Below are 14,308 nucleotides of genomic sequence, written 5' to 3' on the forward strand. Positions count from 1 at the left end.
CATGCACCTTCTTTCCCCAGAATGTTCACTGTGCTCACACCAAATATTGTAAAACTACAACACTGGGGAGACCTGCATTCCTACCACGTCAACAACGTGAGGAACTAATGTTTTATTGCCAAGTGTTCTGTGTCTTTCATACTCTCTTTTTTTCACACTTGAAAGCAGGGTCAGGATAAAGAATAACCTCTACTCATGTTTAAACGTTTGGGAGAAAGTTTTCACTTCTAAATAAAATCTCTCGCTGCAAAAGGAAGAAAGGAAATTATGATCCAGTTCCAGGAAAGGTTCTGCTTCTCCTGTGATTGGGTTCTAGTGACCCCTAATGGGCAACTTAAAACAGCAAGGCAAGTCTGCAGCGGGAATATGCCTGCCCTGACTCTGGCTGCCAATTAGATTTTGTGATGTGTGTGGGGACAAGCTAAGCCTTATCAGCCTATGTTTCAGATCAACAGATCATTTGAATGTGTGTGTGCCCTTGGGTACACCTGGCTGGTTGGTTAATCTTAAGCTGGGGACAATCTTAAGTCACATTCCATCCCATTGTCTTATGGAAACTGGAGCATGCATGGGAAGGAGCTTACAGCAACTCAGTCTAAATAAGACATAATAATGCTCAGTGGCAGGAGAGAGCTAATGGCTCATGCCATTGTTATACTGTCAGATCAAGAGTATAGCAACCCCACAAGCTACAGTGGAATCAGCCCTATTTCTCAGAGACCCATTCTTTTCTCTTCAAAACACAGGTGGGTATTTTCCCAACCCACCCCCAGTTTCCCAGTTTCTTAGTGGTAGACCCTGCAGTTGGGCCCTCTCCAGGCCCAGAGTCCAGTGAATCTTATAATGTTTAATAGTAAGCAATGGGAATCATGGATTTTATTTGTTACACTCCTTACCCGCCCTTTGCCATAAGATCCCAGGGCAGATTGCAACAATATGTTAATTTGATGCTAGAAACAAGTAAAGCAATTCCAGACAAATGCAGCACAGTATACAGTAGGTTAAACAAAACTGAAGTGGCTGACTCCCACGCAGATACCTTTGCTGTCCACGGCCAGGTTCAATAATCCTGTCTTCAGCGTACGGCAGAAGCTATGCAGCAGCAAAAGTGCTATTGTATGTATGTGTTATTTGCCCATATTTTGGAAAGGGATGTTTGCCCTCGCTGTCTATCATCTCATTTGTATCCTGCTTTTCCTCCAAGGAGCTGCATGTGGACTTGCCTCATTTTAACAGCAAGTTAATGCATTTACAGTAGCGTAGCTACAAGCACATAAGTATATAGCACTGCTCTTTTTAATCATGAATTTCAAAAAAAGGTGTTTAGAAATACTCAGCATGGTTTAGTCAAGAGCAAGTCCTCATCCAGATTGCAGAGGGGCTGCTATTTACTTTGAATACATCTCTTCTTTGACCCTCATTTGGCTGTACGCCAACAGGAGTCACGGAATCATCTGCCTTGGAGGTTTCGAACCAGAAAAAGGACAGACATCTTTCCTGGGGCCTTGAGGTCTTCTTGTCTTAGGAAACTAAGACAAGAACAGATATCCTACTGCTCCCCTTCAATCTCTATGGATCTATGATGGTGTGCAAGACAAGAGGGACAAGCCAGCATGTTCTCAGCCAGTCCTGGAAATCACTGTGAGGGAGAAGGAGAGATGAGGAACCTGCAGCTAGAGCAGTGAAAGAACAGTCCCTTAAATTGCATGTTATTTTTATTTGTTATGTGCTACTGCCTCTGTTAATACACTCAGATTTTGCTGGAGGGAGAGTGCCTATGAAGGTGGGCATGGTATAATTTGGAAACAAACGTGTTTCCACACATTTCCACACATGGTATAATCTGGAAACAAATGCTACAGAGGGATTTCTATAGCAAAGCCTCATGGAATTATACAAGAGAGACTCTGCCAGCATTTTCTTTTTATTTCATTATATTTATATCCTGTCTTTCCTCCAAGATAGCTTACATGCTTTTCTTCCTCCCTGTTTGATCAAATTAAGAGATCATGAATAGCCCTAGGTCACCTACTCACCATCATGGTTGAGTAGGGATTTGAATCGCAGTCTCCCATGGCCTAGCCCAACCCTTTAATAGTACATTGCAGTACATTTGCTACCAGTTCCCTTTACCAGCCACAGAATATTCTGAAATCAAGTAATCCACACCTTTAATTCCATGGTACTATGGGATGGAAGGTCCCACTGCTCTAAGACACATGTTGTGGAAACTAACGTTCTGACTGCCTGATGATCAAACCCTGTAGAATCGCAGCTTCAGGCATAGAATGAGGAATGCTCAGCTGATACCTCACATGACCTCTTCCCTCGGCTTTGTTTTCCAAATTCAAAGCCAAATCTTGCTGTTTACATGCTCCTTGCTGTTTTCCTCCTTTCCTATCTAACATTGTCAGTCACATCCACGGGAAGATTAAGTGAATCGGAAGGTCGATTGATCCAGGGCACAATTTAAGACTTTCCTGTTCCAGAAGAATAAGCTGCTGACAGGATAAACAGGGCCTGTCATGTTCAAACTGGGAACTCCTGCTTGCTCATTTGTCTGCTCCCATGTTCTGAGTACTGGAAACATAGAAAACAGCAGGGGTAGAGGCCATGGGGGGGGTTGCTGTTGTTGTTTTTTAATCTCTGAGGCGGCAGGGCTTGCTAACCGCTAGTTGTTTGGGTGCTTCCTCTGCGAATCCTAAGTGCAATGGTGCAAGCTACTAGTATGCTCCACAGAATACCCAGAAAACAACAGAGATAGATCCATTAATTGCTTGTGCATCTCTAGGCCCGCTGGATCAAGTTTGGTTTATAGGAGAAGCATAACATGTATGAAATGATACACCAGTCATTCAAAATTCTGAAACCTTGTAAGCTACAGGTTCTTCATCAGTTCTCCGGCTCCCAGTCTTTCTCACTATGGTGAGATGTATTTCTATTCAAATTTTAGTGATCATTTCCGAATTTGCATGTGCACAAATCTGTGTTCTCGACTTCCGGGTTGGCGCCATCGCCGAATGGCGGACTCCCTCCGAGCTCCGGAGGGAGCCTGCCCGGCAGGGGCTGGGTCTTACCGCGCCGGCGACGCAGGGGCCCTCAAAAACCATGGGCTCTGAAACCCATGGACATGGTGACTCGGCTGGCACCTTTTGCGCCCCCCCGACCCGCGAAGGAGCCTTTTTAAAGGCTGCGGAACGGGTGACGGGGGGGGTGGTGCTTTGAGTCCTCCGCTTCCCCTGCCGAGCGAAGCCGCATGCCATTCGACGGAGAGCGCTGACTTCTTCTATTGAAAATTTGGACTTAAAAGAATAACCCGTGATTAATTGGAACCTGGACTAAAAAGGGGGATAAATTTTTAAAAAATTCGGAGCGAGCGGGGGAGGCGCAAAAAGGAAGTCACCCCCCCCCTGTTGTAGAGGAGTTAAAGTAATGGATTTGACAACTAAGATCGAGTGCAACCCTATTTTGACAAAGTTACTAACTTCGCGATGGAGAAAAGTGGAATTGAACTAAAAAACAACCCCCCCGGAATCCTGGGAGCGATTTGTGAGAGCGCCGGGAGAAGAGAAAGAGAGGTTTTGACAGCTGTCAAAGAGCTGTCAAAGCGGAAGAACAAAAATGAGAACTTTGTTACGAGGACTTTGCCGGTTACATTTGTTATAAATTGGATACAAATTGTTTAAAACAAGGAAGAACAAGTTATTTTGACTGGTGGGCGTGATCTGGAAGGGAACTGAGTTATTGCAATCCACCTAGAGGAGCTGAGGGATATTACAAGTATTGTTGGCTTGGAATCTGAATAGAACTTTTTATCTCCTGGGAAACTGCAGAAATGGAACACTATTTTGTCTACAGAGGTCTACACACTAAAGGAGACAATAGATTTATCTATTGAAGAATGGAAGGGACTTGGCATAATGTTTTGTTCCTGAATAACAGAGCCTCTGCAGAGGAATTAGAAGCTTTTGGAATTAGAACATTTGTGCAGGACAGCAGGGGGAAAAAAAAAGGAGGAGAGAGATCAACAAGAACAACAAGAATTGGATAAAGTTGGAAGTGGGAACATTTGGGACATCCAGATTTGAAAGGTCTAAAGAAATAAAATTGGAGTTTTTACTCCTAAATATAAAAATCTGGATGGAAGAAATGGGCCTTTTTGAGATAGACTCCTTCCAAGATTGGACATTCCAAATTAAAGATGACTGGTAAAGGACTATGGTCTAGATAGATGTGGGAGCTCCAGGAAGACATCAGACGTTGATGAACATTGGGAACGCAACCGGGAAAGGGGGGAGGGAAATTTGGAATCCAAAGGGCGTAAAATTATATTTGATTATTTTAATTATATTTTATAATTTTATCCTAATTAATTATATTTGATTATTTTAATCTGTATTGTGTATCAAAGGGGGGAACGCGTGGAAGGGAACAGGTCGATTTTAGGGGATGGGAAAATATTTTTAAAACTGGGCTAATGATAATAAGTTCAAAATCTGGGATAAGAACTTGCTGAATTTATTTGTAAGAATTGGAATACAAGAGGGGGAGGGGAGGGGAAGTCCTGGAAATATGTTATTGAAAATAAGATTTTAAATTCGGATTTTTTTTATTATTATTATTTATTTTGTTGTAATTGGAAATTTCTAATAAATATTATTAAAAAAAACCAAAAACAAATCTGTGTTCTCTTTTGGTGATGCGTTTCCTCTTTTTGGTAGCCATTCCCATACTGTGTGTGGAACTCTTTACAGATCCATATAACCTGTACAGTCCTCATAGCAATGTGAGCTTGTCTGTTTGCTTTACAGGACTGAGTCAGAAGTACAAGGATCAGTCTAGTGTGATCTGTGATGCATCTTCCAGCTGTGTCGTCCTCTGATTTTGCAGCAGCAGGAGAGACTAAACTAAACCTTGGTAAACAGGCTGCAATGACTCCACCATTTTTTCTTTTTTTTCTTTTTTCTTTGTAAAAAAGCAAAGCCTTTGGTTCAGATCATCTGAGATAGAAAGGGCTCCTAGTACCTGCTTAATACCTTTTCCCTTCCTTTAATTGGCAAGGACCTATTATCTCTAGATCAGCTCCGCAAAGCAATGACTGGGGATTTATAGTCTTTGATCCCAGTTGCTTTGATTCTAACAGCTTTTAACTTACCTTATTTATTCTGTAAAAGTGAATTCAAGCCAACATTATCTGCCCTGGGTTAAATAATAGCAAATGTGGAAATACTATATTTAAGAAAGCAAAAAGCAGGTGCAAAAACACAAAATGAGAAATAATGTTTGAGTGACAGTTGGGGTGTGGGTGTATAATGTATTTTATAGCTTTATAAGATTATATATATATATATATCTATATATATATATATATATAGATATATATATATGGCAGTGGAAAAAAGGCTACTAAAAATAAATTAAAACCCCTATCATAATTAAAATTACAAAGTATACAAAAATAGTAATAAACAAAATAATGTAAAAGACCAATAACATTATTATTTTATTATTTATTGAATTTATCTCTCACTCTTCCTCCCAAAGAAGCCCGGGGCGTTTTTGTTTTAAACAAAACCAATGCAATAAAGTGGTCTACAAACAACAACAGCTAAAAGCATTCTGAAAGTGGTTGCAGCTAAAAACATTCCATCTAGTGATCTTGAGGTTCCTACGAACAGCCATTAAATTCCTGGGTAAACACAGATGTTTTCAAAGCCCTCCTGAAAGTTAGTAATAATGGAGACAGATGCACTAGGGCATTTCACAACTAGACAGCTACCACTGAAAAGGCCCTATCCTGGCTCAGTGCCATCCAGGGAACCCCTAGAGTTGGCACCACAAATAAGACCTCACCTGCCACAATAGGGTCCAAAATGGTTGTTACTGTGGAAGCTGCCCTTTCAAGTCCTTTATAGGCTGGTACTAAATTGAAAAACACCCTAAACTGAGCCATGAAGGTAACATAATGAAACCCTAAGCCTAATGGTGGGGAAACTTAGTCCCTGTGGCCCAATGAGACTCTCCAGGCCTCTCTCTGGCCCTCAGAATCATCCCCAGGCTACGCCTATTACAGGCCTGGCTTGGTAGCCATATGCACCTCAACTGTCCTGATTTGACTGGGACATCGTGAAATTACAGAAGCCATCTTGGCTTCTGACTGGATCCTGGGATGTCCCGTTTTGGCTTCCGCAAGATCACAGCCCCAAAAGATGCCCATTTTGTGGGTGGGGGCAAGATCGTAGCCTCCAAATACGCATATTTTGGGGGCACTCATAGAGGCAGTGGCAGCATAGGCACGGGGGGGGGGGGTGTGGACCTTGACACCCTCTTTGTCCCCACAGCCCTCATCCTTCCTCGGCCGTGGAGAGACAATAGTGTTTGAAAACCAGTTCATGTGGTCCCTGTGCTGCAGGCGTCTACATTATATTGTTCTTCATCTGCTTCTTCTTTCTGTATTGTGTTAACCTGTTTTTATCTGTTGTTATTGCATTTTGTACATTGCCTTGAGACATGCGTGGAAGATAATTAATTAATTAATTACTAGCTTAACGATGTTGTTGCTGATGATAGCAGCAGCAGCAGCAGGAAAGGTGTGTCATTTCAACCAGGGCTCATTATTGTGTGAGTGGTTGGGGAGCAGTGACATTCAAAATTATGCCCACGTGGTACCTAAATTTCATCAAAAAGTGCACAGCTTTAAGATTATTTTGAAAATAGGTTATCTTCGAGCAAGCTTGTCTCTAGCATATGAGTAATTATTTCAGTTGTCTGTTTTCACATGCCATGGATTAAATGTCCTCTAGAAACATAGGGCAGTTGTCACAGAAAGTATTATTTTCCCGTCAGTGAATTCCTGATCATTTTCAAATGCTATTTAACAGCAGCCTGGTGACTTTATTTATGTCCCAACACCTGCTTGAATCAGGCATTTAGAGCACAGATTCAAAAAGTTTGGCTTTTCCGTGTTAATTGCATTTTATATTTTATTTCTCCCTTTTGGAATGTTGCACATCTCAGATGCCAGAGGCAAGGAAACATATTAAGCTAAAGGTCAAAGAACTGAATTTGTAACTCAACAAAAACCCAACAAAACATTTGGCCACGTTCCATCGCACTCTTTACTGTTGACATGACTCAAGGGGTTTGCAGATGCATGTTTGTGTGATTTAAAAGTGAAGCACTTTTTTCATTTTCAAAAAAAAACATTTTGAATATACTTCACAGCACTTCAGAGACTAAGACTCAAAATCAGAAACATACTTGATGGTTTCGTGAGGAGGATTTTTCACTTTTTAAAATTTAGAGGTTCCAACAAAAAGGTAGTAAAGGCTGCAATTCTATGCTTCTTAATAGAGTGCCCCAAGGGCCATAGGATTCCTCATATTTCCCTCTCTAAGGATGGGTGTGTTGTGCATGGGCCATGTCTGGGCAGCACGATGTTTGAGCCATTCTCTTTGATCACCTGCTGCCAGATACTCACAAATTGCATTTCAAAACCCTGAGAATATACTCTGTCAATGACCAGATCAGTTATAAGAATACAAGTTGACTTTGGTCATCAACCTGGGTGCTTCTGACTGCCATTTTATCTCCACAGTCTAAAGATGAAACATGAGGGGAAAGGTTTTGAAACAGAAGTGACTCACAACCCAGCCCATGCCAAAGCCAGCTGTTTGGCATATTTATCAAACTTTTTAAAAGAGTAAGTTGTGGTTGTGGAGGAATAAATCATTTGTTGTCAATACATTATTTTCAAGGTGTTCACTGAAGGCTGATTCCTAGATGTGTCCAAGGCTCTTGTCATCATTTTGGGGTCAGAATCGAACAGTGTTGCCTGACTGATTCTCATACAGACAAGCAATGCTGATTAATTATTTGAGTCTGTCGGTGACCAACCAGAGTCATGACAAGAAGAATCCATATTTGCTTTGGTTCAGTTCGCTAAATGGAAGTGAACTTATTTTCTGGCTGGGAACAATTGGGCTAGAGTTGAGTGTTGGGTCTTCATGAATTGGTGATTATCTGCCCCATCTTAACCCGATCACAAGATGATGATGCACCAAGCAACCATGTGGTTTTGGGAGATGTGCAGCAATGTGAGGAGTAGCAGTCAGGGTGTAAGGTGGAACAATCAAATTACCACTTTACATGTGACGTACAGCACTTGCTACCTCCCCAGCAACACACATGGCCATTGCACTGTGATAATGTAAATTAATCCTGAACATCTTTTGGAACATTTCCTTAGACCTTTGGGTGTCTACCAGCTTGCATTGTGGATGAGTTTAAGTTTCAGGTTCCCATGAAGCCAAATCTTGCACTAGATTATGCAATGCAAAACAAGTCTGCGGATGTGAGCACTGAATGCTAATAACCTTGACAATTTTTATTTATTCAACTTGAGAATTTATAAGCCACTCTGTATTTAAGGAATATCTGAAATAAATTCACAGAGATAAGTCCTGCAACCTGCTTCTAGAAAAAGGAGATATTTACTAATGCCATTTTGAAGTAGAAATGGATGTAGTCTCTCTTGTCCCTTTAGCCTACTTTCTCTGCATTGAGTAGAGCGAACAATTCTGCTTCATAACACAGTCTGCACATGTCCCCTTCTATAATGGCTTTACTTTTATAGGGAAATGGCTGAGCATTCTCGATGGATTCTCCCCACTTCCAGGGTCGCTTCTGGCAACCACCATTAGGGAGCTGTTTTCAAAGCTCAATTAGTCTAGCTGTTTGCCTCAAGACGTAGTTGTTTGACACGCATGCTCAAGTGAGTTCAAGATAGATAGATAGACAGACAGACATAATAATCTTCTCCCTTTCATGTCCGAAGTAAGAGGAAGAACAAGCAAGTGGTAGGTCCTCTGCATGGAGAACATGGAGAAATGCTATTGGGTTACAGAGAAAAGGCGGAACTATTCAACACCTGGGACGCGGGTGGTGCTGTGGGTTAAACCACATAGCCTAGGACTTGCCGATCAGTAGGTCGACGGTTTGAATCCCCGTGATGGGTGAGCTCCCATTGCTCGGTCCCTGCTCCTGCCAACCTAGTTCTCCTTCTTAGGATATCCTTTTTCAAACCTAAAGTTGCATTCAAAACTTTTTACAGTTTTTTTTTTTTTTTTTTTTTTAGTACAGTAAATGCACAATTTGTCCCCATATGCAGTATATCTACAAGTGCTCAGGAATTATTATAGCCCTGACCTGTTTTCTTAAGCTCTTGGGAGAAACAGACACACAGATACACAATTTATTTCAACTTAAGGATGAAAGTTATTTCTTTCATCTTATCAAGTTGGCTCTTGCCTGCAAAAGCATACATCACAATCAATGCATTGGTCTTTCTGATTCCACATGGGAAAAACCTATAGTCCTGCTGAGCTGTTCTATAAGGGCAACATGGAGATGAGGAAAGAGAAAACAAGACAGCCATTGGTCTGGTTGTAAGGCGCCGGTCAGACCAGGCTTGGCAAAGAAGAGTTTGGATTTGATATCCCGCTTTATCACTACCTTAAGGAGTCTCAAAGCGGCTAACATTCTCTTTTCCCTTCCTCCCCCACAACAAACACTCTGTGAGGTGAGTGGGGCTGAGAGACTTCAAGAAGTGTGACTGGCCCAAGGTCACCCAGCAGATGCATGTGGAGGAGCGGAGACGCGAACCCGGTTCCCCAGATTACGAGTCTATCGCTCTTAACCACTACACCACACTGGCTCTCACTGGTGAGGCAGCACCATCCTCCATTGATGATCAGGTGGGGTGGGGTCTGATGTGGCATTGCTTCTTGGAGAGCATTTTGTCAAAGGAGTTGGGCTTTCAAGTCTCAATGAAAAATGGCATGCTTTTATACCATGTTTAATGTTGGAGCAGCTTTCTTGTAAAAACATGTTTTGGTGCTTCTGCAATTTTAAATCTGTGCTATAGAATATAAATCCAAGAGTTGGGAGCTCAGGCTAGCATCTTGACGTTTAATAGGCGACAAAACAGTTCTAACATTGTCGTAAATAATAATAGCAATAGCGTTACCATCAGAAAAATGCTAAATGAAAAGTTTTTAAATGCTATGCTCTGGCAGGGTTTCAGATTCTCAGCAGAAGTTTTTGAATGGCGCTAGGCGAAATAACTGAATGGGGGAGGGGTTACCTACCTTTCAGGGGATCTGCCCACCCCAATAATTTGCAACATAATAAATATGCTTTAAAAAAATCAAGTGATTAAAATAACAGTAAAGCACCATTAAAAATAGAAGCAGCAGTTGAAATAACTATTAAAACGCAGCACAAAAAAAATCAGGGAAATGGTAACTGGAAGGCCAACAGAGAGAACACCACATATGGGGCGTGGGGTGCAGTGTAATTCAAATTGCAATGCGGCTACCACAGAGAACACCCTGTTCCTGGTCTTCTCTCCAACCTCTCTCCAGTGGACAGGCTGTGATTAGCCCTGCCTGTGTTTTCTAGTAGGGCAGGCATGGGGAACCTTGGCCTGCCAGATGTTGCTGAACTACAACTCCAATCATTCCTCGTTATCGGCCATGTTTTCTGGGGCTGATGGGAGTTGTAGTTCAGCAACATCTGAAGGGTCAAAGGCATTGTTGCACACCATAGAATTATAGAATCATAGAGTTGGAAGAGACCACAAGGGCCATCGAGTCCAACCCCCTGCCAAGCAGCCATCCCAATCTCTGAGTGGTGTCTTTAGGATGCATGGTTTATTTACACATATATACAACCTGAGCCTATGATGGAGGTGCTCACAGCATTAACACCTCAAGTGTGTCTTGCTTCTTCCACAGCCACAGCCTTGGACCCCAGGAGAAATCAGCCAGTTGCTGGCTGCTTCTTTTGATGGAGTTGCTGCTGGATCATTTGCTCAAGCTGCTCCATCTGTTGCTCTGGAACTTCTCATTCCTAGCTCACACACATACACAATTTCTAACTCTGGCCTTTGTCTTTCTAACTAACAAGCACAAAGCCACTTCCTTTGTTACCTTAATGGTCCATACTTCAGAGGCCATTATCAAGAAACTTGCCTAGTTGTTCCAGCAATGTGAATCACTGCTGGATCCAGGAATTGGAAGGGACTCAAACATTAGTGCCTACCACCCCACCACAAACCCCTCACAACAGTATCATGTTCACTTTATGACACCACATGATCTCTTCTGGGGAAATGTCACTAGTCTCTTATTGTCCCATGAGGTATTTATCAGATGGCATATACACTATTCATTGTAATCAGATGGTTTGGCTTTCTTATTGGCATTTCCATTACTGTTTCCCATTGCAGGAACTTTCAAATCATCCTGTGGCGTTAAGAGCCGCCAGGTAGTTTTAATGAACTTGTGTTTGGCCCAAAGGGGTCCTGTGTGCACTGATCTATTGAGTACTTATTGCAAATATTGGTGACCTCCATTTTCATGTTGTTTCATGGGTGGCATGGAATTTTAGGTATGCAGAGGCACTGAGGAATAAAAGGAAATATGGTCAGCATTTTCCGATAGTTACCTAACTGCTATTTATTTCTGGGGCTAATGCTTTGCTTTCAGTGCTTAACTCAGATGCGTTGGTTTCAAATATTCAATAAATCAAGCTGCAATTTTAAATAATGAAAATATTAACCACATTTAAAATACAAAGATGTAAACAACAATTTATTTTTCATAACAAGAATAACAGGTACACATTTGTGTGTGCACATATATAAAAACATCTCTTTAAATTAAAACATTACTTCAGCTCTAAACTATGAGATCTAGCGAATTATGTAAAGCTGATGAGTAAGGCAAGATACATAACAGATCCATGGTTCCTTAATTAAGTTGCCATTGTGAGTGCCAGGGTCAGCTTCAGCAGTCTGGGGGAGCTGCCAAGATTTTGCTCATATTTTGCATGGAAGCCACCATATTTGTCAACTCACTACTGATAGTATGCAGCTCCTTTGCCATACTGCAGAAGTCCCCTCTAAGTCCACAAACAGCGTTTTTAATCTCTTCCAAAAGGGTCATGGCTTTTTGTTCAGTGTTCGTACAAAGGAAGTGTGTACCCGGCAGATCAGCGGCAGAAGACTCAATTGCGGCAGCCACAGGGTGTGTATCATGCACCACATTGTCTTCCCAGCTCTCAGAATAAGCGCGGCAAGTTCTACGCCTACAACTATCAATGTTTTTGACCGGACATTTTGAATTATCTGGAAGAAGACTTAGGATGTTAGCATTTTCAAATACATCAGGCACTTGGCAGGGGGATAAGGAATTTGCAATCCTTTCTTTGAGATCGTTAAAGAAAAGAGAAGGCAGTCCATGTGGTGGTGTGAGCATATAAGAAGGTCCACGGGAAGGAAAACAATGAGGCTGTGGGGTGTTGTTTGGAACGGCTGACTCAGGGGATGACATTGAGAAAGTGGAAAAGGAGGATGTTGTTCCCATTGAGCCGGCAGAGTCTGAAATGTACATGAAAGAAAAGTACGTAATGTTATACATTATTTGCCAAAAGTAGATATTCATTTTTAAGACCCCCTGGACCGTGCTAGCATCTTACTGAAAATAAATGGAAGTATCTTAACCTACAATGTGCCATGTTTAAAGAAACAACAAACAAACTGAAAGCAAAACATGGCATTCAATACACAGTGGAATCTGGAGCTTAAGATAGTGAGATTTATTTATTTATTACCTGGATCAGCTGTTCATCCAGATGGGGCTTGTCCATTTACATTATTGGATATGCAAGTTCAAGGAACAGGTCTTAGGAACTTCCCCTGAAACAGCAGAATGCTGGCAATGGATATGCCTTAAAGTGATCAGGCCTTTTATCCCCATCTAATCAATACATGGAATGAGAGAAGGGCATTTATTCTTTCGCCTCAGGCAATTTTACAGCCACCCAAAGCTGCTCCTGAATGGCAACACTCCACACAGCCAGACTGCATTTGTACTGTGTCCAATGCGAGGGTCTGCTCAATAGTGTGGAACTTATGGCAACTGACACAAGAGGTGTTCCATGTGAATGCAGTGAAGTTTGTAGAGAGGTCCGTTGCAACAGCATTGGGTATGCTCTGGCCGCCTCCTGTGTTCCCCTGCCCCTCTCTCCCCCTGCCCCAATCCCTTTTCATTTCTCCCCATAACCTCAGCATTCCTTTCCTCCTCATATCCCTTTAATCTCCTTTTCCTCACACTAAAGAAGTCGATTTTGTGTTTTATTTCATAGAATCATAAAGTTGGAAGAGACCACAAGGGCCATCGAGTCCAACCCCCTGCCAAGCAGGAAACACCATCAGAGCACTCCTGACATATGGTTGTCAAGCCTCTGCTTAAAGACCTCCAAAGAAGGAGACTCCACCACACTCCTTGGCAGCAAATTCCACTGTCAAACAGCTCTTACTGTCAGGAAGTTCTTCCTAATGTTTAGGTGGAATCTTCTTTCTTGTAGTTTGGAGCCATTGCTCCGTGTCCGCTTCTCTGGAGCAGCAGAACTCATGAACAGGGCTGGTCCAATACAAATTGCTGCCTGAGGTGAAGGACAAAATGCCTCCCCTTCCTGTTCCATATAAAGAAGCTAAGAGGGGTAGCAGGTGAAACTTGCTTCAACACTGACTGCATACACACCTTACTTTAAAAGCACATTCCCTCCAACCACCCCAAGAATCCTGAAAACTGTACTTTGTAAGAATGTCAGGAACTGTAGCTCTGTGAGAGGTGTTCCTAGGATTCATGGGGAGTACTTGAAATGTATGGTGTGTATGCAGCCACTGGTGATGATGGGACAGTGTACTCCACTGTATCTGAGGGCAACAGAGCAGGTCATGTGGCACACACAATTCTGTCATCCAATACCTTGCCTCTGCTACTCACCCACCCCCTAAATTACCACCTAAGGCGCCCCCACCCAGTCTTCCCAACAGTAGAGCCAGCTCTGCCCATGAACACAAAATGCTTTGTGCATAACAATTCAGCTTTTTTCATGGCTTGACACCTGGAACTCCCAAATGTTTCAGTGAGTGAGGGTGGCAGGGAAATGCTGGAAAACTTTAATTCCTTAGTTCTGACTCTTCATTTTGGGATATTCAGTAACTGTCACATATCTGAACAGACTATTACTGACATGTAGCATTTTCTGTATAGAATTTTACTCACGTGCAAAGAAAATAAATGGATACAATCTGTTCATGTGTCACAATTTTTAAAATTGTATGGTATAAAGGTCAGAATGTTAAAAAACTGGGGAAATTGATATGGTATTGCAAAAGATGACCACTAGTTTCAAATAAATAATAGTTTTGGCATGATTGTGCATGCAGTTAACATGC

At 42.0% G+C, this 14,308-nt stretch overlaps 1 protein-coding gene across 4 annotated transcripts in view; it reads right to left on the bottom strand.

The window, feature by feature from the left end:
- Positions 1-11,626: 11,626 nt before the first annotated feature.
- The window catches only part of ENTHD1 (ENTH domain containing 1), a 45,544-nt gene continuing 42,862 nt past the window's right edge, over positions 11,627-14,308 (bottom strand). For all 4 annotated transcript variants that reach the window (XM_081878534.1, XM_081878531.1, XM_081878532.1 and 1 more), the window contains one exon: positions 11,627-12,442. In XM_081878534.1, the coding sequence (XP_081734660.1) occupies positions 11,850-12,442 (593 nt within the window). In that variant the 3' untranslated portion in view covers positions 11,627-11,849. The remainder of the gene's footprint in view (positions 12,443-14,308) is intronic.

Source organism: Podarcis erhardii, assembly GCF_964252035.2.
Source record: "Podarcis erhardii genome assembly, chromosome: 10".
NCBI lineage: Eukaryota > Metazoa > Chordata > Lepidosauria > Squamata > Lacertidae > Podarcis > Podarcis erhardii.